The sequence below is a fragment of the Orbicella faveolata genome, unplaced genomic scaffold, assembly GCF_042242905.1.
Source record: "Orbicella faveolata isolate gen_17 unplaced genomic scaffold, um_ofav_v1 contig_47, whole genome shotgun sequence".
Taxonomy (NCBI): domain Eukaryota; kingdom Metazoa; phylum Cnidaria; class Anthozoa; order Scleractinia; family Merulinidae; genus Orbicella; species Orbicella faveolata.
Genome location: NW_028301577.1, coordinates 5782161 through 5807500, shown reverse-complemented (window position 1 = coordinate 5807500; position 25340 = coordinate 5782161). Strand labels below are relative to the sequence as shown.

The 25340-nt window shown below is 40.8% G+C and overlaps 1 protein-coding gene across 1 annotated transcript in view; it reads right to left on the bottom strand.

Annotated features, from left to right (window-relative positions):
• Nucleotides 1-758: 758 nt before the first annotated feature.
• The window catches only part of LOC110051853 (uncharacterized), a 76514-nt gene continuing 51932 nt past the window's right edge, over nt 759-25340 (bottom strand). Inside the window, exons 64-94 of the mRNA XM_089279817.1 lie at nt 23323-23367; nt 22445-22984; nt 21687-22007; nt 20538-20828; nt 19688-19744; nt 18872-19507; nt 18371-18412; nt 17829-18154; nt 17133-17352; nt 16523-16573; nt 15578-16213; nt 15287-15328; nt 14849-15174; nt 14120-14339; nt 13735-13785; nt 12818-13453; nt 12577-12618; nt 12109-12434; nt 11772-11991; nt 11358-11417; nt 10751-11076; nt 9979-10198; nt 9148-9207; nt 6353-6678; nt 5541-5760; nt 4247-4366; nt 3622-3789; nt 3138-3326; nt 2022-2489; nt 1369-1428; nt 759-922 (exon numbers count right to left, since the gene is read on the bottom strand). Of these exons, the coding sequence (XP_089135943.1) occupies nt 1370-1428; nt 2022-2489; nt 3138-3326; nt 3622-3789; nt 4247-4366; nt 5541-5760; nt 6353-6678; nt 9148-9207; nt 9979-10198; nt 10751-11076; nt 11358-11417; nt 11772-11991; nt 12109-12434; nt 12577-12618; nt 12818-13453; nt 13735-13785; nt 14120-14339; nt 14849-15174; nt 15287-15328; nt 15578-16213; nt 16523-16573; nt 17133-17352; nt 17829-18154; nt 18371-18412; nt 18872-19507; nt 19688-19744; nt 20538-20828; nt 21687-22007; nt 22445-22984; nt 23323-23367 (7244 nt within the window). The 3' untranslated portion in view covers nt 759-922; nt 1369. The remainder of the gene's footprint in view (nt 923-1368; nt 1429-2021; nt 2490-3137; nt 3327-3621; nt 3790-4246; nt 4367-5540; nt 5761-6352; nt 6679-9147; nt 9208-9978; nt 10199-10750; nt 11077-11357; nt 11418-11771; nt 11992-12108; nt 12435-12576; nt 12619-12817; nt 13454-13734; nt 13786-14119; nt 14340-14848; nt 15175-15286; nt 15329-15577; nt 16214-16522; nt 16574-17132; nt 17353-17828; nt 18155-18370; nt 18413-18871; nt 19508-19687; nt 19745-20537; nt 20829-21686; nt 22008-22444; nt 22985-23322; nt 23368-25340) is intronic.

Sequence of the window (25340 nt, the reverse complement as noted above, 5' to 3'; positions counted from 1 at the left end):
TGACCCCCCGAAAGTGGCGGGTTCCAAAGCTTGCTAATTCCGAAAGTAATGCGGGTCGTTACTCTCGGAAGTTTACGGTAGTACGCTCCCCGTATATTATATTCCCTATGAGTTCCCCTAGGTATCCCATGCATTTACCTGTGAATGGCGTTCCATTTCTGCGCCCCTGGTTCTTTCACTATGGGATCCGTGCGTTCCCTAGCATGTTCCGCTGAAGCCCCTCGTTTTTTAGTAACCCTCACTGTACATGTAACGCTGAAGTTTATTTTAAAATACTCCTTCGCCCTAGCATCATTCTCAAAATTGAGTCTGAGCTGACTACTGACGCTTTTTTTTGGAGGCGGGGAAGGAGTTCCCTTCCCCTTACATTCTGCTGTACTTTTCCCATGGCATTCTCGAGATTCCTCGTACTTTTCCCGCGTTTCTTTCGTTCTTTTCTTTCCCGCGTGTGTTTCTACTGCGTTATTCCGTGTTCCTTGTGCGTTCCGTCTTTCTACGTTTATCCTAAACCTAAACCTTGTCTTACCATTAACTTAAGCCGACACTCCATGCTGGCTAAAATCAAACTATAGGCAACACCCATGTAGTTGGGATGACCCTGGTCCCTGCGCGATAACCAACCCGCGCTTTCACCTTCGTACATGTAACAACAACATCGTTCTATTTTCCCCCATGTTCTCACTGTGAGTTCGCGTATATGCTCCACGGATATATCATCCGTTCGTCAACACTCTCCAAAGAAGGAGACGAGAAACTAATTCACGGTAATAAATTTATTTGTTCAAGTGGCACAATAATAAATGCACAAATAACACAGCCTAATAACACATGCACTACTCAGCAAATTTTGCTGACTCTAAGAAAACAGCGTTGCCTCAGAGCATCTCTTGAACCTTCACGCGTTGCTATAGTAATGTCACATCTGCAAAATAACAACCACAACTTCAGACAATTGACAATCAAGAGGCAAAACACGACACAAAAAAATATAGCAGCGGGAACGTTGTTCAACACTTCTGGTTTTCGCGTAGCCATGTCCGTTGTTAACAAGGCCGTTTTCAGTCTATAGGGTAGCTGTTTAAGGAAAGTTCTCTTAAATAAACACAACATTAAAATTCAGTATGCCATGGTTTGTCCGCTGTCGTCTATTCTAAGTGATGGCAGAAAATACGCGATATTCGTCAACGAGACGCGAGAATTGCGTAGATGCACGCGTTCACTGGCCTAAGAAACGGCAGGTTTTTTTTTAAACTTTAAGGCAAAAGTGGAGTAACGTCAGGACCGTTTTTTCGTCTGTGTATTCAGTATTCATGATCAGAGCGCGAGTAATGTATTTAATATAGTAAAAATAATGAAATAATGTATTACCTTAAATTTCATTGTTCTTCTTTAGTGGTTCACTGTGACGGCTTAACTGCATATACATCGCTGAAACATTCAAAAAAGCCATTTTCATTTCATTTTCCACATTCGTAGAAGGCTTAGCTGTCTTATAACTTAAAGCCACCCCTAACCTTGCATCATAATTCTCGTCAATATTCTCTACATCGTCCCCGAGAAATAACTACAAAGTCAGAAAGGAGCTTACAAATATATTTGCCATGAGCTATTTATAAGCCTCACTTGTTATATCTGTAAGCTAACAACAACAACAACAACAACAACAACAACAACAACAACAACAACAACAACAACAATAACAACAACAAGAAGAAGAATTAATCCAGTTTTTATCGGAGCCTTCAAGTCGTTTCTCTTCCCAAAGTTTTTTTTCATACCGCTTGTAAGCATCTTCCCGACCTCGGGGAGATGCTAACAAGAGACTAAGCTCCCCTCGTAATATTCCCACCCTAAATTCCTTTGTTAAGTCATATAACTCTCTGGCTTATAACCAGTATTTTACGGTATATATTCTAATTTGCCATTCACCAAATATTTGTTAAGAGGCAGGCGATAATTTAATTGCGCGAAGATTGACCAGTTGCTCTATCAATTAAAATAACAGGGTGTAAGTTACAGACCTGATTTTAATTCCTGCTCAGAAAGTTCCCTCTCCCAGAGAGCTAAATCGCTTATCCTCAATGGGAATCTGTACATTAGCTTATCCGAATTGTTTGGTCGACCAACATCAAACGTTGTAAACGAATCGTGGGGCCTGGAAACCAAAGCAGGATTACTGGAGGTCACGTAGGTTCCATTCACAAACAACTTGAGCTGGTTGGATTCCCGCCAAGTGAAAGCGAGATTGAACCATCCGCTCGGCAAAACAGGCGTGTTCAGTTTCCACTGCTTGTTTTTGGTGCTTAGAATCACGATGTACCTCTTAGGCATGTACAGCACGGCGAAACCGCGAGACGCGGTGGACTGGCCGCCACTAGACATTATGTACGAGCTGGTCTTGTCACTGAGAGACGTCTTGTTGAGTTTGATCCAAGACATGACCGTCATACCGTTCTCTGAGCAATGCCCAGGATCACTGAAGCAGGTATCTGAGGAAAACGAATTCAGAACTTTCAAAAATTGCCTCTGTTATCTCTAACAAGCTTAGGATTATCTCACTAAAGGTAAAAAAGAACAAACAAACAACCAACCAACCAACCAACAAACAAACAAACAAACCTACAAGAGGAAACAACAACAACAAAAGTACATCGGTATATTTGTGAGTACGCTGTTTAGAATTTTTAGTATGACAGTAACTCGAACAACTGTTTACGAGGACACGGATCCATCTGCACATACTGATTAGCGTAGAGGCGACTCACAAGACAAGATATGGATAACGTTTATTTGTACTGTAATTTGCCAAAATGTATAAATTAATAGAGAAATTAATCATACAAACAGTAGCTGGTCATTACCCAAACTATTTGGGTGACCACAACATTGTTCTACAGCTTTAAAGAGCGTTTACAGAAACAACTTATCAGTTTTATTTCAACTCTCGGTTTGCATGTGACGCCATAGCCACCATGTTGGTGAACGTTAAAAACACATTTCTCTTCGCGATGGCTTCTTTCACAATTGCCGCCAACATGGCCACTACGATTTTGTCAACTGAATTTCTAGGGACTGGTTACAAACCACCAATAAATATGACACTCGCATGTCATCAAGATGATTGCACAGTTACTCACTATTGGTTTCTTTGAGTGATAGCCATCCGCCATTGGTGTCAGCCACCAGGCCTCTCTCGGTGGTGTTTGAGATGGAGGCTCCTCCCTCAAGGTGCACCACGTGACCGTGCACTTCATCTAAGGCGACCGAGTTGTTTCCAGATGATCCAAAGCGCCATAAATAGCTTGGGGTCAGGTCTGGTTTGTTAACTGTAGAATGACAGAAATAGTACTTCAAACTGTGCTCTTCATTTACTTGGTATGAATGATTGTAAAGAAGAATTCAAAAAACTTTTAACGGATGTCGAACACGGTATCTGGCATTGCACACTGTGAAATGCTGGCAAAACGCCAGTTCCCAGGGCAGGAAATAAAGTCGTATTTGTCAGTGCACCCTAGCGTCTTTCGCTTCTCGCAGTCTTTTGCCCTCGTATTTTGTTTTCTACAGTCTTTGCAGTTAATCTAAAACAGAACTTGTTATCGTTTTGCAACTTAACACACTAACCTTTGGTCTCCACTTGAGCTATTTCGCTTCTTTGACTTCCCCGTACTTGCTTTGAATCACGTGATGATTCGCCATCGCCACTATCATCAGCGCCACTGTGGTTATCGTCATCTTTTTCGTTGAAATTGTCAGGCTTGACGATCACTACATCTCTTTTCTTTCCCCACGCTGCAAAGAGAATGAAACCGAGAATGATAAAATAATCATATTATCGCTAATGCTTTGTCTTTGAATGGGACGAGCGCGGAGTCCTGTCGGTAAAAAAATTTACTCTATTCATTGAATCTAAATCGGCGATATGTGCAATGTATTGACAACAGATCGATGAAATGAATTGATAGCGTCCATCTCCAAGTAGCATAGCATGCTGTTTCATAACAGGTGGTTTATAACTTGAAAAATCTTAACTAAATCCAAACTTATAATTGAACTCATACTGACAGAGAGTGAAGGGAAAACCACGCCTCATCTCCTCTATGTCGCATCAAAACCGGTGTGAGCTGAGAACCAGGGTAACGAGAATTAAATATTTGGAAATAGTAACCCCGAAAGAATCCCAAAAATATTCCGAATGAATCCGGAAAGAAACTTTTTAGCTGGGTATACAAGACCAGTTTTCACGTACGCAATCTCCTCTTTCGCCTGCGCCCTCGCGGTCTCCTTGGTCGCCGCCTTCTTCTCCACTGAAAACGACGTGTTTTAGTTTTACGCCTCCATTTTATTTTGCGTCCCTGATCACGACGCGCTACAAAATATGTAACAAAATACTGTCAGTATAGCAAAGCCTGATCTTCATTAGCGACGCACGCATAAGCGCAAGTATAACTAGAAGCCCTGTCCAAACAGGAAATGTTTGGCGACCAAATGCGGACAAGACCAAACATTGTTTGGTGACCAAACATGTTGATGTTGAAGAAAATAGCAAAATGGGATCAAACATTTTTGATCATCGTCTGAACGAGCAAATTTTATAGTGTTTGATCAAACGTTTGTTGACGTTCAAATTTTATCAAAAACGATGAAACAAGGTGTTGTTTGGTCACCAAACAATGTTTGATCGTGTTTGGTCGCCAAGCATTTCCCGTTTGGACAGGGCTCAACAGACTAACGAGACACTGTAAAATGCAAGCCCAATCAAGTACAAGAATAAATAATCAATCTACGTGCTTTCCCTTGCGTATCTTTGTATTTGCACGCGAGAATCGTACTCGCGATTATGCTTGTGATTCTAGTGAAAACCTGTTTTAAGGTGAAAAGTAGTATTGATTGGTTGATCAATCGCCATGTTCTGCTTTTAGCACGAGATGAGTTTTGATCTCATACAGTGTTTGGTCGAGCGTTTCTACCCTGGTACTGGACAGACCTGTGTTTAAAACTGATAAAGACTTGAGGGAAATGCTAAATGAGGAATCTAAGTGAAAAAAAAAAATATAATAAATAATAATAAATAATAATAATAATAATAATAATAATAATAATAATAATAATAATAATAATAATAATAATAATAATAATGATAATATCTGACTTGCGGGATTGCACAATGTAACTTTAAGTACTAGGAGAGGATAAAGGGTAAGAGCTCATCCTTCGTCGCCTTGCTTACCGCTCAAATTGTTTTTACATCATCTGCGGCTTTATAAATTCCAGGAGGGTCTAGAAATAGCCAATCCTCTGACACGAATTTTATCTACGTGGCTAGCCCAAGCAGCTTCATACACATTTTTATCCTCCAAGAAAACATCCACGCAACCCGCGCGGTCACATTATCCGCGTGAGGACTGGATGCCATATTTAAAAATAACTTGAGCGGGATCACCTTAAGAATAAGGTCTACATGGGGGATTACTTCTGCTACCCTTCATCTTCTCTTGTAAGTACTTTATCTCTGTTTTCATTGTTTAATTTAAGATAGATACCTCCACAAACCGTTCTTTTGATTGACCTCACCACACGATGAAGGCCTCTAAAGCCGGCCTTGAACACGTATCTTGGGTTTGCTGCCATTTGGTTAAGCTGAGCTAGTCTGAATTTTCTGCCGATTCCAAGCGCCAAAATACGCACGCCCGCATTTCGGAGGTCACGTGAGGATCTCCCGAGCGAGTCTTGTGAAATACCATCTGTCATGACGAGCAGTACCTGGAGAACAAATGACAAAATGTGAAATGGAGTTGGGCTAACGCTATCTCAGTGATAAAGGCAGTACGTTACCTGGCAATTACACATTGATAGTTAACTATCAAAGTTGGTAAGCACCGTTTTGGTAAGCACCGTTTTACCATATCTAGAACATCGACTGTGATCATTGACGAATTGGCTATGACCTATGAAAACCACGAGCGCGCGCTTCGTAGGACTGGCCTCCTATCGATCGATATCAGATGCCCACTTAGTCAGCCAGATTTCAAGGGTAGCCAGCGAAATTGTCAGAAAACATTTATGCAATTTTCTATTTCATTTATAATCTATTCTTACACTATATAAAGAGACAGAGACACAGCATGTATTTCTTAGATAAAAAGGACGCACTGAAACATCATAATCGCTTGCTGTACCACCTCTAAGAAAGTCAAAACGCGTTATAATGAATTTCAGTATGGCCTAGATTGGAAAAAAGGATAGACACTGATAGAGCCACAAGACTTCAAGTAAAGAAGGCAAAAAGGTGCAATTTAAATAGTCCTTAATATATTGAAGAGAACAGGGTAGAACCTTCCATCCCTACACTCACCTTTCGCCGATTGGTTCTCCTTCTAAACAACTGATATTTGGCAAATCTCATCGCTCGTCCAATTTTCGTACCACCTCGGGGATATCTAATGCGACTAATAGCACGTAACAAGCTTTGCTTGTTTCTGTATCTCCTGAAGTTAGCGATGAGCCATGCACGAGTTGAAAATAGAACGATACCAACACGAGTTTGTGTGGGGGAGATACTGAACGAAGCCACCAATCGTTTGACGAAGTTGAGACATCGCCGGAAGTTCCCTCGGCCGTAAGCATTGATACTGCCAGAGCCGTCAATCAAGAAGGCCAAATCGAGACGTTTGCGGCAGACTAAAAGAAAACAAAAACATTTGTTTGGGCAACTCGTCAATACAAATTTGATTTATTTCGTGTCATTGGCTAACCAGGAAAGCGAAGATTAATGTAATGTACTTGAGTAGAACCTGTAAATAATAGTTACCAATGACTTAAGCCTAAACATGCCTGTGTATATGAAGGCAAAGACATTATTTAACAAGAAAAAGAATTAAACAAGAATGTACAGAATATTACTTTTGGAAAGTGTCCAACGTTTCTTTCTCTCAGGCACACAGCAATGGAAAATAACGCAAACCAATCAGAAAGCTGGTATGGTATGAAAGGAGGTTACAATTTAAACAACTAACTCTGGAACCTTTCAAATGTTCCTCTTAAAAGCAAAATTCTCACTGTGACCAAATCAAGTTTAATGAACCTGTACTTAAACCAGGGACACTAGAATAGTAGCATATCGCTAACCACTAACTCTTAACGTCCTCAAGCTGAAAACCTAGCTGTTATCTGTCGAAAATTATACTGAAATTCAACTGTAAACATGTACCTGCAGATGGCGTAGTGCGCGCGCAAGAAAAGTGCGAGATACGCAAATGTCTTACTTACTGGGGAGGTGACAGGAAAAAATGTAACGGGCACAGTAAAAGTTTTCAAAAGAGATGAATAACTTAAAAAAAACGCGTGGTTACCCCCACATTTTATGTTATGAAATGGAAGTGGCAAGACTATTCAACACGCGATTAGTTTCTGGTTGTGAGCAAAAGGTATTTAGACCGTATTTTAGCTGAACCAGAGGAAGGTTGTCAGAGACACTAAAAGTGCTGTTGCAACGATTTTGTTATTAAAAACATACCAAAAAGGGTTTTCATGTTACCATTTGCCATGTAGTTTAAAGATCTTTTTAAATGTGTTTGCTTTTCTGTATGTAAAAGCGAATTGTAAGGAAATCTGTGAAGAAAATACGCTTTCCTTGTTTTTTTCAGAAAAATGCTGATGTCAGCATTTTTTTGAGATTCAAGGCTAATTATCTCGAAAAAATGCGTGGCTTCCCCTATTTTTCTTGCTGGATTCCAATAGCCCTTGCAAAGATCTACTTTTTCCGCGTGGTCCTAACCTGGCGCGAAAACCTTTGTATTTAGTAGGCACCGTCCTTAAAATCTCCCAGTGTTCTCCGTGAAATAGAAAATATTCCTTTAGGAAATTGCATAGTATTACAGGTTTGAACACTCGTTAAAATTAAAAACAATACCACTAAAAAGTAAGTTTTCTCCAGTAATATCATTTTGACCAGTTTTCTACTGTACTTTTTTGCTTGCAAAATAAAATGACCCACAAAAAAGAACGAATTAGTTTAACGTAGAGCTCTTTCTGTTCGGGTGAAAAAAAAACGGTGAAAATTTCCGCCAAATGAAACAGCAGAAATTTTCAACAAATAAAATGAGACGGGTCGAGTGTGTACCATTTGACAGCAGTCAAAATCTTTCTAGTGGAAAGGACTATTCCATTTCATTTCCCACTGAAACGAATGCGTATTTCATCAAGGAGCATGGAATTAGTGTGAAAAAGCAACATAGCACAGCGATTTTACGATCATTCCGTAAAAACGAGAAAAGGGAAATACAGTAATAGCCCACGTATAAGAACCTGAATTTTTCAATTTAGCCTAAATAGGTTCTTATATAAATGGTACTTAAAGCAAATTTAGGCTACCAAGGTTCTTAAAATAGGTTCTTATATTTTCATATGAATTTCATCTGAATATACTATATATAATATAAATATCATCTCATAATACAGTACACTGTATAAATCATTTATTTGTACCATAGAGCAATGCCTATAGGCAGTTCAGTGCAGGTACAGTATATGTCCTTAACAAAACATAGCAAAGAAACTCACGTTGAGAAGCTGCGGCATTGCCCATTGGGAGCTTACGTTGTTTTGATATTTTGCAGTTATTTATTTCATTGGGATATATTTTGATATTTTACTTTTAATATTTTGTGATTCGCACAGAGATGGAGATGGTCAGAAAGCTTTCTTTGATACTGTGGTAGAGTGCAGTACTTGCAAATACTTGGGGAATTATCTGAATGGCAAACACAGTAGACATACAACATGGTACTTAAGCTTGAAAGAAAAAAAAAGTTATGTCAAGTTACTTTTAAATAGATGGCGATCTTAATTCAGCAGTTTCTACCTATACACTTTTACAGCAACCCCACTGATAAGAACCTAACTTAAAATGTTAGCCTTGATAGGTTCTTATGTGGAGGGGGCTTAAAATGAAAATTTTAGCCCAACAGGTTCTTAAAACCCAGGTTCTTATACGTGGGCTATTACTGTACCTCTGAATTTCTGTATTTCAGCTCTGTATTTTCATTGGAAAGACCCGTTTCATTTGGTTTCCCACCAGAAAACCCAGTTTTTCCATACAAATGGAAAACGCCCCTATTCTGATCTAAGCTTGCTCAGCCCTAGTCTTACCTTTGCCACTAGGTCGCACTGGAAGTCTTGGCCGTATTGGTCTGGGACGTATCGGGCGACCTGAAGAACACCTTTACATTAGAAATGTGGTATGACAAACATACACGGCGGAACAAACAAGTTAGGCCATTTTGTTTAATTTGGTATGGCTGTCTGGTTTCGAAAATTAAAATAAGACGGAGTGGGAAGAACGAACTTGAAAACGTTAGCCTGATCTTTTTGGAATGAGGCGTTTATGACGCAATCGCGGCCATTAAGGCTTCGTCCACACTACATGGGAGGAGTTTGAAAACGCAGCTTTATTTCCACGGTGTGGCCTACCGTCCAAAGTAATCCGTCACGAAAACGGAGCTTTTCGAAAACGTTCTTCAAATCAGAGGAATTTGAAAACGCCGGTTTTTGGTTTTCGTGTGAGCGTAAAACATTTTGAAAACAGAGCTTTCCGAAAACGATGGCGTCACGGTAATCATGTGATTTTCGTGACCAAGTTTTCCTCAAACACAAATCCAAAATGAACCGCTGATTGTTGCGTTTTAATATTTCTCCGGCGTAGTGTGGACGGAAAACATTTGATGCGTTTTCAGGGTGAAACCTCCCATTTCAAATTTCTCCGGCGAGAAAGGGAATTAAACAACGCGCCTTGGTTGCCAACAAACAGCACGATCACGGTAAAGATAACTGGAACCCATGCACCCTTCTTCACAGTCAAATGGCTGCACAAGCAGCTACCTACATTAATGCATCGTTTTTACTGCTAGGAATAATAGAGAACCTCTTAGTATAGTGTTGTGTAGTTTGTTCACACCCATTTATTGAAGCACTGCTATTTACCTTTGCACACCGTTCGTTTGATTGACCTCACTACACGGTGAAGGTTTCGGAAGCCACTGTTGAACACGTATCTTGGGTTTGCCGTGATCTGGTTAAGTTGAGCTCGTCTGAATTTTCTGCCGATTCCGAGCGCCAAAATACGCACGCCCGCATTTCGGAGAGCACGTGACGATTTCAGGACCGAGTCTTGTGAAATACCATCAGTCATGACAAGCAGTACCTGAAGGAAAGTAAACAAAAAGTTTAAACCTAAACATCAAGGAAAGCACTGACTACACTACCTGGTGTGACAAAAAGCTGATCAAAACTAACAAGTGAAGAAAGCAAAAACTTTCAAAAAAGTTGTTAAACTGATCTCAAAACTAACGATCCAACCGCTACATCTGTGTACATAATATTGAAATAATAGTGGACTTGATGTTGACTGATAATACTCCACTCAAGTTTTTGAATCCTTGTTCCAATTGTTTCATTGAGAGATGGTTGAACAGCCCCCATCAACCAGTTTTCATTGCTTCCGTTTGCTATTGCCATAATCCTACAACTCTATCTTTCATCATCGGACAACGCAAGTGCTAGGAGTCAGAGATTTGCGAGCACACTTTTACATAAGCTTGAGCATTTCCAAGCAGGAACTTTAAAAACATAGTGAGTAAAGCCAAACATTGCACCTTCGCGCGGCGTCTGTTTGGGCGTCCAGATAATGACTGCCAATAGGCTGCAAATCGATTGAGTGGGACACTTTAAAAGAAACCTCCATCCACGCACTTACCTTACGCCGATTAGTCCTTCTTCTAAACAACCGATATCTGGCAAATCTCAGCGCTCGTCCAATTTTCGTGCCACCTCTGGGATATCTAATGCGACTAATCGCACGTAACAAGCTTTGCTTGTTTCTGTGTCCCCTGAAGTTAGCGATGAGCCATGCGCGAGTTGAAAACAGAACGATACCAACACGAGTCTGTGTGGGGGAGATACTGAATGAAGCCACCAATCGTTTGACGAAGTCGAGACAGCGCCCGAAGTTCCCTCGGCCGTAAGCATTGATACTGCCAGAGCCGTCGATCAACAAGGCCAAGTCGAGACGTTTGCGGCACACTATGGCAACAGCAAATAAAGAATAATCAACATAAAGGTCTTGCATTGCTATAGCAAGGAACTAGAACAATCTAGCGTAAGGCGCTTCTTTAGAGGATAATGCCCTCCACAGTACCAAATAACCGATCTTTAAAAAGTCAATTGCAGCAAAAGAAAGTTGAAGAACTTTTTCAGCAATGAGAGGAAATGAAACAAACAAATGAACAAAGAAGTAAAATAGCTAAAAAATAAAATAATAAAGACATTTTTCAAGCGTCTTCATCATAACGCCGAGGACAAACCTTTGCCACTTGGTCTTATGTGAGGTCCTGGACGGAATGGCCTGGGACGGAGCGGGTGACCTGAAGCAAACAATTGCGACTGTTAGTTTATTTGCTGATGTGGTTGCGGTTCAGTGTCTCCAGTTAGCAGTTTTGATGCATGAAACCTTTGACATTATTTTAAAAAGGGAAATAAACTGTTTCGGACCAACAATATACCATCTCTACAGTTCAGTTCATAATTCAGGCGGGTAGTTCTCTTTCGTTATTTGAAATGAAGCAAAGTTGTTTGTAATCCGTTATTGTTCTAATCATTACTGTTATTTTCTACGTGCCTCTCAAAATATCCTACAAGCAGTAGTTTCTATTACGCATCTCTAGTCAGAAGGCGTATGCGAATGTCTGCGCTCTTAAAATATAAAACCCTTTACTCACTTCGGCATATTTTGCTCGAGATGCGTCGAGCGACTCTATTCAGACTTCTAAAGTTGGCAGTGAATACGTATCGTCCATTTGTAGCTATTTGCTCCAGTTGGCGTCTTCGATATCGCCGACCGATCCCCAAAGCATACACCCACACTCCGCGGCTTCTCAAAGCTAGTGCAGGTCTCCGCACACGGTCTTGCGAGATGCCATCCGTCATGACTACTAGAGCCTTCAAAGAAAATAGATAAATCTGTTATTGAATACGTTTGAGGCCTAGATTGAGTTACTTTTTTGTTTATTAGAGGGGCGAGAAGAATTCAAAGTGACCGGCTCTTGTTTCCATTACCTTCAGTACTCTCCTATTTCTTCTAAACAATCGATGTAGGACAAATTTTAAAGCTTTTCCAATCCTGGTACCTCCGCGTGGGTATCTCATCCTAGCAATGGTATTGAGCACGCCTGCTTTGTTCCTGCTTCGGTAAAAGTCTAGAATCAGCCACGCGCGGGAAGCGAACAATACCACGCCCACACGCGTGCGCTGTGGTGAGACACTGAATGAAGACACCATGGTCTTGACAAATTCAATACAACGCTTGAAGTTACCACGACCGGCTGTTTCGATACTCCCGGATCCGTCAACTAAGAACGCGAGGTCGAGACGTCTATTGCACACTGAAACACAAATAAAAACATTAGTATAGATAAATTAAGAAATGAAAATGATTAGTGTGTACCTGCAAGATACTAAAATAAATACTAAAATTTGAAATATTGTTTTTATTGCTCAACTTGCGCAATTGTATTGTCCACATACCTCGGCCAGTGGGCCTGGGTCCTGGTCTTGGTCTAACTGGAACTGTTAACGGGATAAAAAGGATAAAGATTGCTGAAGTTTCTCATTAGAAACAACTCACAAAGCTTAATGTTCAATTCACATAACGACAATTCAAATGCCATAGTTTCAGCCCAATCTATTAATACTTGCTTTGCGCTTCTAGATTCCAAGTTAGGAGCTTAAGACAGAGAAATATCGTTAAAAGCGCCAACATGCTTACCTCTCCTAAAGCATCTTCGTTTCTTGGAAATGATTTGTCGCAGGGAAAGGGCACCATTGTACACCTGCACACACGAGATTCGTCCCCGGAAATATCTCCCGTCACCAATACGAGCACCCATTCTTACCGGGTAGTTAGTCGCCAACTGTATTCTCCCGATGTATTTCCTCGCTGTAAACCTTCTATTGACAAAGAGCTTCGCTTGGCCTGTTCGTCCGTTGTAACTTGCACCAACAAACTGCCATCGTCCAGGTGTGACGCTCCTGCTTACAACCGCAGCCGTGAAACGCCGTCCTCTTCGACGCGTAAACCGTACAAACAGCGTTCTCGGTGTAATCATCCAAAAGTGCACGCCCCAGCCGTTTGGCATGTAGTTGAAGATGGGTCCTGCACGTCCTTGGTGGAAGATCCACGCTAACAGAGTGATAGAACGTTTGGTGTCTAGGTTTCCTCGGTTGGGGATGAGGATGTAGCTGTTGCTTCTTCCGTAGAACTGGTAAGATCCGTCACGTGATCCATCTGGCCCAGGCGCGGCACGGACGTAACTAAGTATTCCGCGCGCGCTTCTACTGGAACTTATATCTTTGCCCGCCGTGCGTCCATTCAGCGGGAAAATGGCTACAGCTCGAGTTTTACCTAGCAAAAAAGATTAATCAATTAGACAATAAGTTACAACATTACACAGAAAATTTCTGCTGTGCCGGCTTCTGTTAAGACATCCAAAGTTAGTAGAGAAACAGGGTATTGTCTCAACCGAGATGGAGAAAATCTATAGCTTTCGTTTATTAAGTAAGGATATCAGGTTTACGGGCTTCAACAAAAGGAATCACCACATTACCAAAGTAATTTCTACTAGCACCCCTTCCGGCCCAAACAGCTCAATGAAAATGATAAAGAAACATAAAAACGTCACTTACCGCTCGGCCTGTACGGTCTAACTGGTCGCACAGGTCTTCGATTCGGTGTCACTAAAGAGAGAAGCGACAGCAAAACGTTAGAAAAGAGTTAAAAAGAACACAATCGAGAAAATAAAATGAAATTCAGCTAAAGAAAAAACAAAATGCACATTTTCTATAGGTGACCCGTTGGAAATAAAGAGTTGAAGGAGAACTTCATAAAAAATTGACGAGATAACAGTAAGGCAAAAAGAAAAACAAAACAAAAAACAAACATTCTACACTACAGAAGCAGTCATCCATATAGCACTAAGCGGCCTACTGCAACACAACTCCACGGATAGCGCTTCTCCGAGGCTAGACGAATTAAGCCCGCTTAGCAGCGTATTTCGGGCAAAGGACTTACATCGGCATATTTTCCTTGAGATTCGTCGAGCGACTCTATTCAGACTTCTAAAGTTGGCAGTGAACACGAATCGTCCATTTGTAGCTATTTGCAGAAGTTGGTGTCTTCGATATCGCCGACCAATCCCCAAAGCAAATACCCGCACTCCCTGGTTTCGCAAAGCCAGTGCAGGTCTCCGCACACGATCTTGCGAGATGCCATCCGTCATGACTACTAGCGCCTGAAAAGAAGGGAAAATACAGATTGATCCTCTGAAAGTGCGCGCAAACGATTCACGGATCGTAAAACCATAAAACGAACGAACGTGTTTAATAATACGTTACGGCTTGTATACGCTCAATTTCCTTTCGCCGATTAACTTTTTATACGAGGTGCTTACCATTTGCAGAAATAAAACAACACCAAGTTAGAATAATATTAACTAAACGTTTCTTCGAAATCAGCCAATCAGCTGTCAGAGATGATCCGTCTAACATCTACCTTGACAACAAAGTAAGCGCGGAAGAAAAAAAAAAGGTGTAATTTTTAAGAAAAGAAAATGAGAACTGAGATAAGGTGCTTCAAAACGTGTGCAAAAGAAATTACAAAAAGTTGCGGATTAATTAAATTTCCGCATTATTGTGGTCCAATAGTAAGCTCCTCATAAAGACTGTTCCACTTGACAGCGCATTTCAGGATATTGTAAGGAAAGATTACATAACGTTCAGAGCTATCCGTTTTTCTCATTACCTTGAGCGCTCTCCTGCTTCGTCTAAACAATCGATGTAGCACGAAGTTCAAGGCTCTTCCAATCTTGGTACCTCCGCGTGGGTATCTCATGCTATCAATGCGCCGGAGCACGGTAGCCTTGCTTCTGCTTTGGTGAAAGTCCAGTATCAACCAGGTGCGGGAAGAGAACAATGCCACACCCACACGCGTGCGCTGTGGTGACACACTGAATGAAGACACCATGGTCTTGAGAAATTCTATACAACGTTTGAAGTTACCGCGACCGGCTGCTTCAATACTCCCGGATCCGTCAACTAAGAACACGAGATCCAGGCGTCTATTGCACACTAAAATAAAATAAAATAAAAATGACAATAATTAGGGTTTACCTGGAAGATATTAAAGTTAATACTAACATCTGAAATATGCTCAACTTGCGCAATTGTATTTTCCACATACCTCGGCCAGTAGGCCTGGGTCCTGGTCTTTGCCTTACTGGAACTGTTAATGGGATAAAAAAGAGTAAATATTCCTGAAGTTTCTCATAAGAAACAATTCACAAAGCTTAATGTTACTTTCATATAACGACAACGTAAATGTTATAGTTTCACTTTACCCTTGCTTGACGAAAACGGGCGAAATTACGAGAGTGCGTACTAGCCCAATCTATTAATACTTGCTTTGCGCTTCTAGATTCCAAGTTAGGAGCTTAAGACTTAGAAATATCTTTAAAAGCGCCAACATACTCACCTCTTCTAAAACACGTTCGTTTCTTGGAGATGATTTGTCGCAGGGAAAGAGCACCGTTGTACACCTGCATACACGAGATTCGTCCCCGGAAATATCTCCCGTCACCGATACGAGCTCCCATTCTTACCGGGTAGTTAGTCGCCAACTGTATTCTCCCGATGTATTTCCTCGCTGTAAACCTTCTATTGACAAAGAGCTTCGCTTGGCCTGTTCGTCCGTTGTAACTTGCACCAACAAACTGCCATCGTCCAGGTGTGACGCTCCTGCTTACAACCGCAGCCGTGAAACGCCGTCCTCTTCGACGCGTAAACCGTACAAACAGCGTTCTCGGTGTAATCATCCAAAAGTGCACGCCCCAGCCGTTTGGCATGTAGTTGAAGATGGGTCCTGCACGTCCCTGGTGGAAGATCCACGCTAACAGAGTGATAGAACGTTTGGTGTCTAGGTTTCCTCGGTTGGGGATGAGGATGTAGCTGTTGCTTCTTCCGTAGAACTGGTAAGAGCCGTCACGTGTTCCATCTGGCCCAGGTGCGGCACGGACGTAACTAAGTATTCCGCGCGCGCTTCTACTGGAACTTATATCTCTACCCGCCGTGCGTCCATTCAGCGGGAAAATGGCTACAGCTCGAGTTTTAACTAGCGAAAAAGAACAAAATCAATTAAACCAATACGTTGATTCTATTAATTTCATATTCTAATTAGCAACATAACACGTAAAATTTGCGCTGTGCTTTTGTTACGACATCCAAGGTTGATAAAGAAACAGGGATATTGTCTAAGCCGAGATGGAGAAAATTTATAGCTTTCGTTTATTTAGCAAGGATATAAGATTTATGGGCTTCATGAAAAGGAAACAACACGTTGTCAAAGCTATTTCTACTTGAACCCCTACTGCCACAAACAAGGTAAATGAAAATGAAAATGAAACATAAACACGTCACTTACCTCTAGGCCTGTATGGTCTAACTGGTCGCACAGGTCTTCTTTTGGGTCTCACTAAACAGAAAAGCAACAAGAAAACGTCAAAAAACATTTCAAAAGAACGCAGTCAAGAAAATAAAATGAAAATTAGCCGAATAAAATATAGCAAAATGTACAATTACCGTAGGCGACCCGCTGGAATTTAAGAGTTGAAGGAGAACTTTGTAAAAAGTTGACGAGATAACAGTAAAGGCAAAATAAAAAACCATTCTGCACTACAACTGGAGACATCTATTCAGCGCTAAGGGGTTTACTGTTAGTCAGTTAGTAAGTTTTCATTATAAGATTTCAATATTGTTAGTTTTTGTTCTGATTTTTACAGCTTAGTTGTTTTATTAGTTAGTTTATTTTGCTCATGTTTTAGATATTCCTAGTTTTTTTTCCTCAATTAATTTTTATTCACGAGATATTTTTAAAATCATTGTAAAGCGCTATTGGATAATGATAGAAATAGCGCTATATAAGTAAAGTATTCTTATTATTATATTACTGGAACACAACTCCACGGCTAGCGTTTTTTCGAGGCCAGCCCCGCGACTTTAGCCTTTAGCAGCCCACTGGGCAATGTACTTACATCGACATATTTTGCTTGAGATGCGTCGAGCGACCCTATTCAGACTTCTAAAGTTTGCAGTGAACACGAATCGTCCATTTGTAGCTATTTGCTGAAGCTGGCGTCTTCGATATCGCCGACCGATCCCCAAAGTAAATACCCACACTCCCTGGCCTCTCAAAGCTAGTGCAGGTCTCCGCACACGGTCTTGCGAGATGCCATCCGTCATGACTACTAGAGCCTGAAAAAAGGAGAAAATACAGATTGGTCCAATAAAAGTGTGCGCAAAAGATTCACGGTTCGTAATGAAATAAAACGAACGATCGTGTTTTATAATACGTTACGGCTCGCATACGCTCAATTTCCTTCTGCTGATTAACTTCTTATGAGAGGTACTTACCATTTGTAGAAATGAAACAATACTAAGTTAGAGTCATATTAATTAAACGTTTCTTCGAAATCAGCCAATCAGCTGTCAGATATGATTATTATAACATGTTTGACAACAAAGTAAGCGCGAAAATAAGGGACAAGTGCAAATTCTTTGACAAAAAGAGAACTTCTGAGATAAGGTGCTACAAAAATTGTGCAAAAGAAATTACGAAAAGTCGCGGATTAATTTCATTTCCGTTAAAGATTGTGCCACTTGACAGCGCATTTTAAGATACTGTAAGAAGAAATTACACAATGATCATAGTTATCCGTTTTTCCCATTACCTTGAGCGCTCTCCTGCTTCGTCTAAACAATCGATGTCGCACGAAGTTCAAGGCTCTTCCAATCTTGGTACCTCCGCGTGGGTATCTCATGCTATCAATGCGCCGGAGCACGGTAGCCTTGCTTCTGCTTTGGTGAAAGTCCAGTATCAACCAGGTGCGGGAAGAGAACAATGCCACACCCACACGCGTGCGCTGTGGTGACACACTGAATGAAGACACCATGGTCTTGACAAATTCAATACAACGTCGGAAGTTACCGCGACCGGCTGCTTCGATACTTCCTGATCCGTCAATCAGGAACACAAGGTCAAGACGCTTCGTGCAAACTAAAACAAAAATAAAAGGAAAGTTATTACCAAAGATGGGAAACTTGTCTGAACTTTTCTCGTCAAATCAATTTTTCAATAGTATATGCTAGCAACTACGTAATGGAAACAATAATTAGTGCACGCCTGAAATATAACGTTATATCAAGCAAGAGAGACTTTTGAAATAGTAACAGGGCAAAGATTCAAACTTGTATACTTATTGTAATAACATACCTCGGCCAGCAGGCCTGGGTCTTGGTCTTGGTCTAACTGGAACTAATGGAATAAAATGTTTAAAAAATACAAGAGTGCTTTTAAAAAAATAGAATGTTTAGAAAGGATTGGCGAAGTTATTACAAAGCGAATTATCTGCTTTGAGTAGTGTTACACTAGGACTTGGCTTTCTTATTATTAATTGATAGTTCTATGTTATTTCAAGCAAGCAACTTGTAATTGAGAAAAATCCCTGAAGGCATAACATAACTCCTATTTAACGTTCTGTCGCACATCAAAACGGAAGGTATACTTTTAATTTGGATTTCCAAGATTTACTGCAATTACGATTCTGAGATTATTTTGATGGTAGATCAACCAGACATTGCCCAACCTAATGATTTTCTTTCTATACCTCTCCTCTCTGTTTGTCAATGCAAAGACCACGAAAAATCATGACGGCAAACTCAATTGTCCTCTCCTACTAAAAGCGGGACATGTAACTATATAATCTCAGCTTACCTCTTCTAAAACATCTTCGTTTCTTGGAGATGATTTGTCGCAGGGAAAGAGCACCATTGTACACCTGCATACACGAGATTCGTCCTCGGAAATATCTCCCGTCACCGATACGAGCTCCCATTCTCACCGGGTAGTTAGTCGCCAACCGTATTCTCCCGATGTATTTCCTCGCTGTGAATCTTCTATTGACAAAGAGCTTCGCTTGGCCTGTTCGTCCATTGTAACTTGCACCAACAAACTGCCATCGTCCAGGTGTGATACTCCTGCTTACGACCGCGGTTGTGAAACGCCGTCCTCTTCGACGCGTAAACCGCACAAACAGCGTTGTCGGAGTAATCATCCAAAAGTGCACGCCCCAGCCGTTTGGCATGTAGTTGAAGATGGGTCCTGCACGTCCTTGGTGGAAGATCCACGCTAGGAGAGTGATAGAACGTTTGGTATCTAGGCCACCTCGGTTGGGGAAGAGAATGTAGCTGTTGCTTCTTCCGTAGAACTGGTACGAGCCGTCACGTGTTCCGTCTGGTCCAGGCGCGGGGCGGACGTAACTGAGTACTCCGCGTACGTTTCTGTTGGAACTTATATCTTTTCCCTTTGTGCCTCCATTAAGCGGGAAAATAGCCACAGCTCGAGTTTTCACTAGACGGAAAGAATTATATAATCAATTTATCGTAAAAGAGAAATTTATGAACTGAAGTAAATGGGAATCATTTAATTGGCCTCAGAATTTGGGTAAAGTCTTAAAACGAATCAAGAAGAAAGACCTCAAACAAAGTTAATAAAAACATCAGAAATAGTTATATAAAAAAGGTCACTAACCTCTAGGCCTAACTGGTCTAACTGGCCTCACAGGCTTTGGCTTGGGTCTCACTCGACCTAAACAGAGAGTTTGAAACTTTCATAAGCATTAAAAGATAGAGCAATAGCAATGAAAAAATGTGCATGGACTGCAGGAATAATCCAACAAGAACTGAACAAAGGTTCGCGCAGTATGCTTCTTTCAGGCTAGCAAACTTGCGCGTTCACCGACCAGTCAGGCAAAAAACGTCTAATAATTTTATTTTACAAAAGGAAACATGACGTGGTGCAATACGAGTATGATGTGGAACTACTGGCCTTTTATCAACTTTAGGTCGATTAAGGTAAATTAATCGCTCTTGTCGGTTAACGAGGTTGATGTTTTGACCGTTAGCCCTTCGTCGGAGCACAGCGGGGACTGGTGGGTTGTATGTGTGTTGGTAGAGTGGAGTAGAGGGTCAAGCTTTTGGAGGAAGTATGACAACAGAAAATACATGAATGAATTAGTTAACTATATGACACACGTTCATTGATAAGAACCATGAATGAATGAATGCATAAATGGATGAATGAATGAATAAATGAATGAAATCTTTATTTGCTATTGAGAAACGTCAGACATGAGCAGCAGACGTGAGTCTTCACAATCAAATCCTGAATGAAAATAAGATGTGTACAATTTAAAATCTACAGAGGTTTAAAAGCAAACCTGTTCATAAACAAGCTTTTGCATCTCTCAGTTCTTATCTGGGGGAGTTGGAATTCATCCCCTTTTTTCTTAGTATTCTTGAGGAGCCAAGGTACTGAATTGAAAAATAGGTGAAACCATACAGCTTACTTAAAATAATTCCCACAAAATCTAACAACCTACCTTTCACAACTATAATATAGACATTATTCGCCCAGGGACCGCCTTTGCCTCCTCGGCACCGCTTGGAAGGACCATATTTCTTGTACGTAATTTTAGCTCTGGGACCCATAAAGCACTCGCCACCATTTTGCACCGCAAATAGCCTGTAGCCTCGTTTTCGGGCCTGTCGCGCGCAATCTCGGACGGCAAACTTCAATCCCCGTAAGTTGGCGACCATGCTACCGGCAGCACGTCTAGGCTTGTCTTTGAAGCAGCCGATACTTCGGATGTAAACATTGGTCCAACCACGAGCTGTAATGAAAACGTATTTTATGGAAGTTAAAGTTGTAACTTTTGGAATGTTAGAATCATGGCAAAGTTGAGTGTTAAGAGATAATTTCATCAGCAGTGCAAAATAAAGGTGCTCCTCTCACTTGAGAGGTTAAATGTAATTTCCAACAATTAAGCTCACTGTTCCAGCAAAGATGGCGACTTGTCTGCGACAGTTGACTAAGCTTTCTATTTTGGTTGCTAAACAACAAGACGTTATACTTCTTCGGCTGAAGTAATTAACTTTGTGTGTACACACACGTGTTAACATTTACACAAAGTCATTCCAATGCGATAGCTTAGACTTTTGTTATGCTACAGTCACCTCGACTGGGATTCACGTTAATATTCATTATTATGCATTTATTCATTCCTCGTTCATTCCTCGTTCATTCCACGTTCACATTAATAGTAATAGGCACACATTTTATTCGAATACTGTTTAGAATGGTAGGATAAATTTTATCCCCTTGGCATTTTGTCAGTAAAAAAAAAAAAAGGAAAATCTACACATTGCCTGTATTTACGTGTTATTATCAAGCGAGAAATGTGCATATTTGTTTCTTGTTTCAACCAGCCTTATCGCAAGGTGCCATTACATTTGTTTTTTTGTTTTTTTCTTTGTTTCTTTTTTTGTCTTTTTTTTCGCAAAAAGCGAGCGAGGGGCACGATGAGAGGAATGCAAAACGGGAAGCATCAATCTCAAAAAGTCAAGCGCAACCCTCACGCACAAACAGCCACACTTTGGAGCAAAGCACGCTGTTTACGCATCATTTTGGGCTGCTTGAATTGTTTGTGACCTTTACTGCGATTATAAACACAATTCAACGTAAGACATACGTTGTCCAAACTTGTACACGTCCATTGCCCACGGGCCTCCTCTGCCTCGCCTGCAACGATTGGTGGGTCCGTAACGGTTGTATGTTCGATGAGCCGAGCGGCCAGAGTAACATTCTCCACCATTCTCTACTGCAAATACTTTGAAACGACGTCTCAAGGCTGCTGCAGCACATGCGCTCACTGGGTCTTTTCGTCTGTGGAAGTTTCCAAGTCTGTACCTTATGGCTCGTCTTCTTTTGTCATTGTAACAGCCTTCCCAGAAGTATGTAGTTTGACCAGGACGTGGAGGCTTGGGACTAGGGCGAGGCTTTGGTTTAACACCTTGGAGAAATGAAGTCATAACTTTTAAATACAACTGACAGAAGGGAACAGGATTAACTCGACTGTTCTCTAATGGAACAAAATCATTACCGTGTGTAGAAGACCCTATCTTATCCGTGGTTGGAACCATTACAACTGCCACGTGGATGAAACTCTATTTAATATGATGTGTAGGATGAAACCCTACTGTGTGACCATTCCAATAAAAGCTGTTGAGTAGTACTTTCATGAGGCGTTACTGTTTATCATGCTGGTGGCCTTAAAACTTTGAAGAGTGACCGTTTAAATTAAAGCTATTTATCAGAACTTTGTTGTTGTGCCGTTCGTTAATTAACATCTTACTGTACCAAACAGATTTTCCTTTCTTTTTTCTTAATTTTAAATTTAGCAATCTTGGGATTAAAATGCCTGAATTTCACATTCTTCCTTTTACTAACCTGTCGCACCACATGCTTTCCTTTTAATAACCCTGACAACAGAATTCAGATTTCTAAATCGTGCTGTGAACACCAGTCGACGATTGGAAGCCATCTGCCTCAACTGCCTTATATTGTACCGCAATCCCAAGCCAAGCGTAATGATTTCCACTCCTGCCTTGCGCATGCTTCGTGCAGGACCCACCACACTGTCGTACGATCGTCCGTCTGTCATGATAATACACACCTTTCGTCTTCTACTTCGACGGAAGAGATAGCGGTACGCATAATTGATGGCCCGTCCCGTCATGGTGCCTCCTTTAGGATAGCTTATACGCCTTACTGCGCGCAGGACTTGGTTCTTGTTACCGTACCGATTGAAACCAAATACTTTGAAGGCTCTCGTGTTATAAAGGACGGCACCGACTCGCGTGAAGCGACGCGAGATGACAAAGGTACGAATCATGTTCCTAATGAATTGAAGGCAGCGTTTGAAGTTGGACAGACCAACGCTTCCTGAGCCATCGATGATGAAACCAAGGTCGAGTCGTGTTTTGCAAACTGAAACAATTCCAAGGGTAAAGAAGTTGAAAGTACTGTGAATCAGTACTTGTTTTAAGGAATGACAAGAAATGTGGCATTAGTTCATTTTAAAGTAATTAAGTAAATCGAAATTTCTTTATGTGGAGATCACTGAGAAATTAATTATTTCAAACCCTTAAACAGTGAACTGCGAAGAAGACTGTAGGAAAAGGTAACTTTATGGACACAAGAGGCGCGCTCTAAACGACAACAGAGAGCAACGGATCCAGTGCCTTGCTGGCTGAGTTACAGTTTGTTGAAAAAAAAAAAAAACAGGCGCCATGAAAAGTCTTAATTAGTTGCCTCCCGATACTCACCTCTTCCACCAGGTCCCGGCCTCGGAATAGGAACAGGCATCGGACCTACAACAAGAAAACGCCAGTTGTTAATTAATTAAAACAACAAAAAAAAAAGAAGTTAGGTTTCCTTTCATGATGACAGCCACATTAGATCAACAGGGAAAAGAGGATGATGTGAAACATCGGTTGTTCTTTGGACTTCATCCTCTTTTCAACACGTTCAGGAGATGTGATTCCAAGGCGAGAGTAGACCGTCTTGATATAGAGACAGAGACTAGCAAGGTTCGAAGAAAAATGACAATAGACCTGAGATGTTGGACTTCGTTTCAAGATGGCGGCCATATTACACTAACATGGCCGATGTTTCTCATCATTCTATCTTCCACTCGTTAAAGAGATGGGATTCTAACATCGAGGGATACAGTTTTCAGTGAGAGTTTTATATCTTGATATTCACACAAAAACTACCAAGCTACTAATAAAAGAGTTATAAGACCAGAATAGTTGAACTTCGTTTTAAGATGGCGGCCATATTACACTAATATGGCCGTTGTTTGACATCATCTTCTTTTTAACCCGTGAAAAAGATGGGAGCCTAATGTCGAGAGATTACGTTCCAGGCAAAAGTGGACTGTCTTGATGTAAAGAGAAAAACTAGCAAGGTACTAACAAAAATGTTATTAGACCTGACATGTTAGACTTCGTTTCGAGATGGCGGCCATATCAGACTGACATGGCCGATGTTTGACATCATTCTCTTTTTCACCCGTTGAAGAGATGGGATTCTACTATCGAGAGATGAAGTTTTACGTCTTGATGGAAAGACAAAAACTGGCAAGGTATTAGGAAAAACGTTGCTAGACCTGAGATGTTGGACTACGTTTTAAGATTGCGGCCATATTGGAGTAACTTGGCACATGTTTGACATCATTATCTTTTTCGCCCGTTTTGTGTGACATATTTATATTTATATTTTGATATCCACACAAAAATTACCAAGCTACTACATAAAAAGTTATTTGACCAGAAAATTTACACTTCGTTTCAAGATGACGGCCATATTAGACTAACTTGGCCGTTGTTTGGACTTCATCCTATTTTTAACACGTGAAAGAGATGGGATTCTAATATCAAGAGATAAAATTCCAGGTGACAGTAGACTGTCTTCAGTTAATGTAAAGACAAAAACTACCAAACTACTAAGACAAATGTTATTAGATTTGAGAAGTTAGGTTTCGTTTCATAATGATGGTCATATGAGATCAACATTGAAAAGAGGATGATGTAAAACATCGGCCGTTGTTTGGACAATATCCTCTTTTCAACCCGTTGAAGAGAAGGGATTCTAATATCAATAGATGAAGTTCCAGGCGAAAGTACATTATCTCGATATAGAGATGAAGACGAGTAAAGTTCTAAGAAAAACAATAGACCTGAGATGTTGGGCTTTGTTTCAAGATGGCGGCCACATTAGACTAACATGGCGAAAGCTTCACATCATTCTCTTTTCCACCCGTTGAAATGATGATCTTCCTTTTAACCCGTGAAAGAGATGAGATTCTAACACTAACAGATAAATTCCAGGCAACAGTGGACTGTCTTGATGTAAAGACAAAAACTACCGAACTACTAAGACAAATGTTATTAGACCTGAGATGTCAGGTTTCGTTTCATCGTGAGATAAAGTTATAGGTGACAGTTTCATATCTTGATATTGAAACAAAAAACTTCCAAGGTACTACATAAAACGTTATTAGACCAGAAAAGTTGCACTTCGTTTCACAATGGCGGCCACATTAGACTTACATGGCTGCTGTTTCACATCATCTCCTTTTCAACCCATAAAGAGATGGGTTTCTAACATCGAGAGATAAAGTTGTAGGCGACAGTAGACTGTCTTGATGTAAAGAAAAAAAATAGCAAGGTACTACGAAGAACGCTCTTAGACCACAAACGTTACACCTCGTTTCAAGATTGTCGCCATATTAGATTAACATGGCGGATGTTTGATATGATTCTCTTTTTCACCCGTTGAA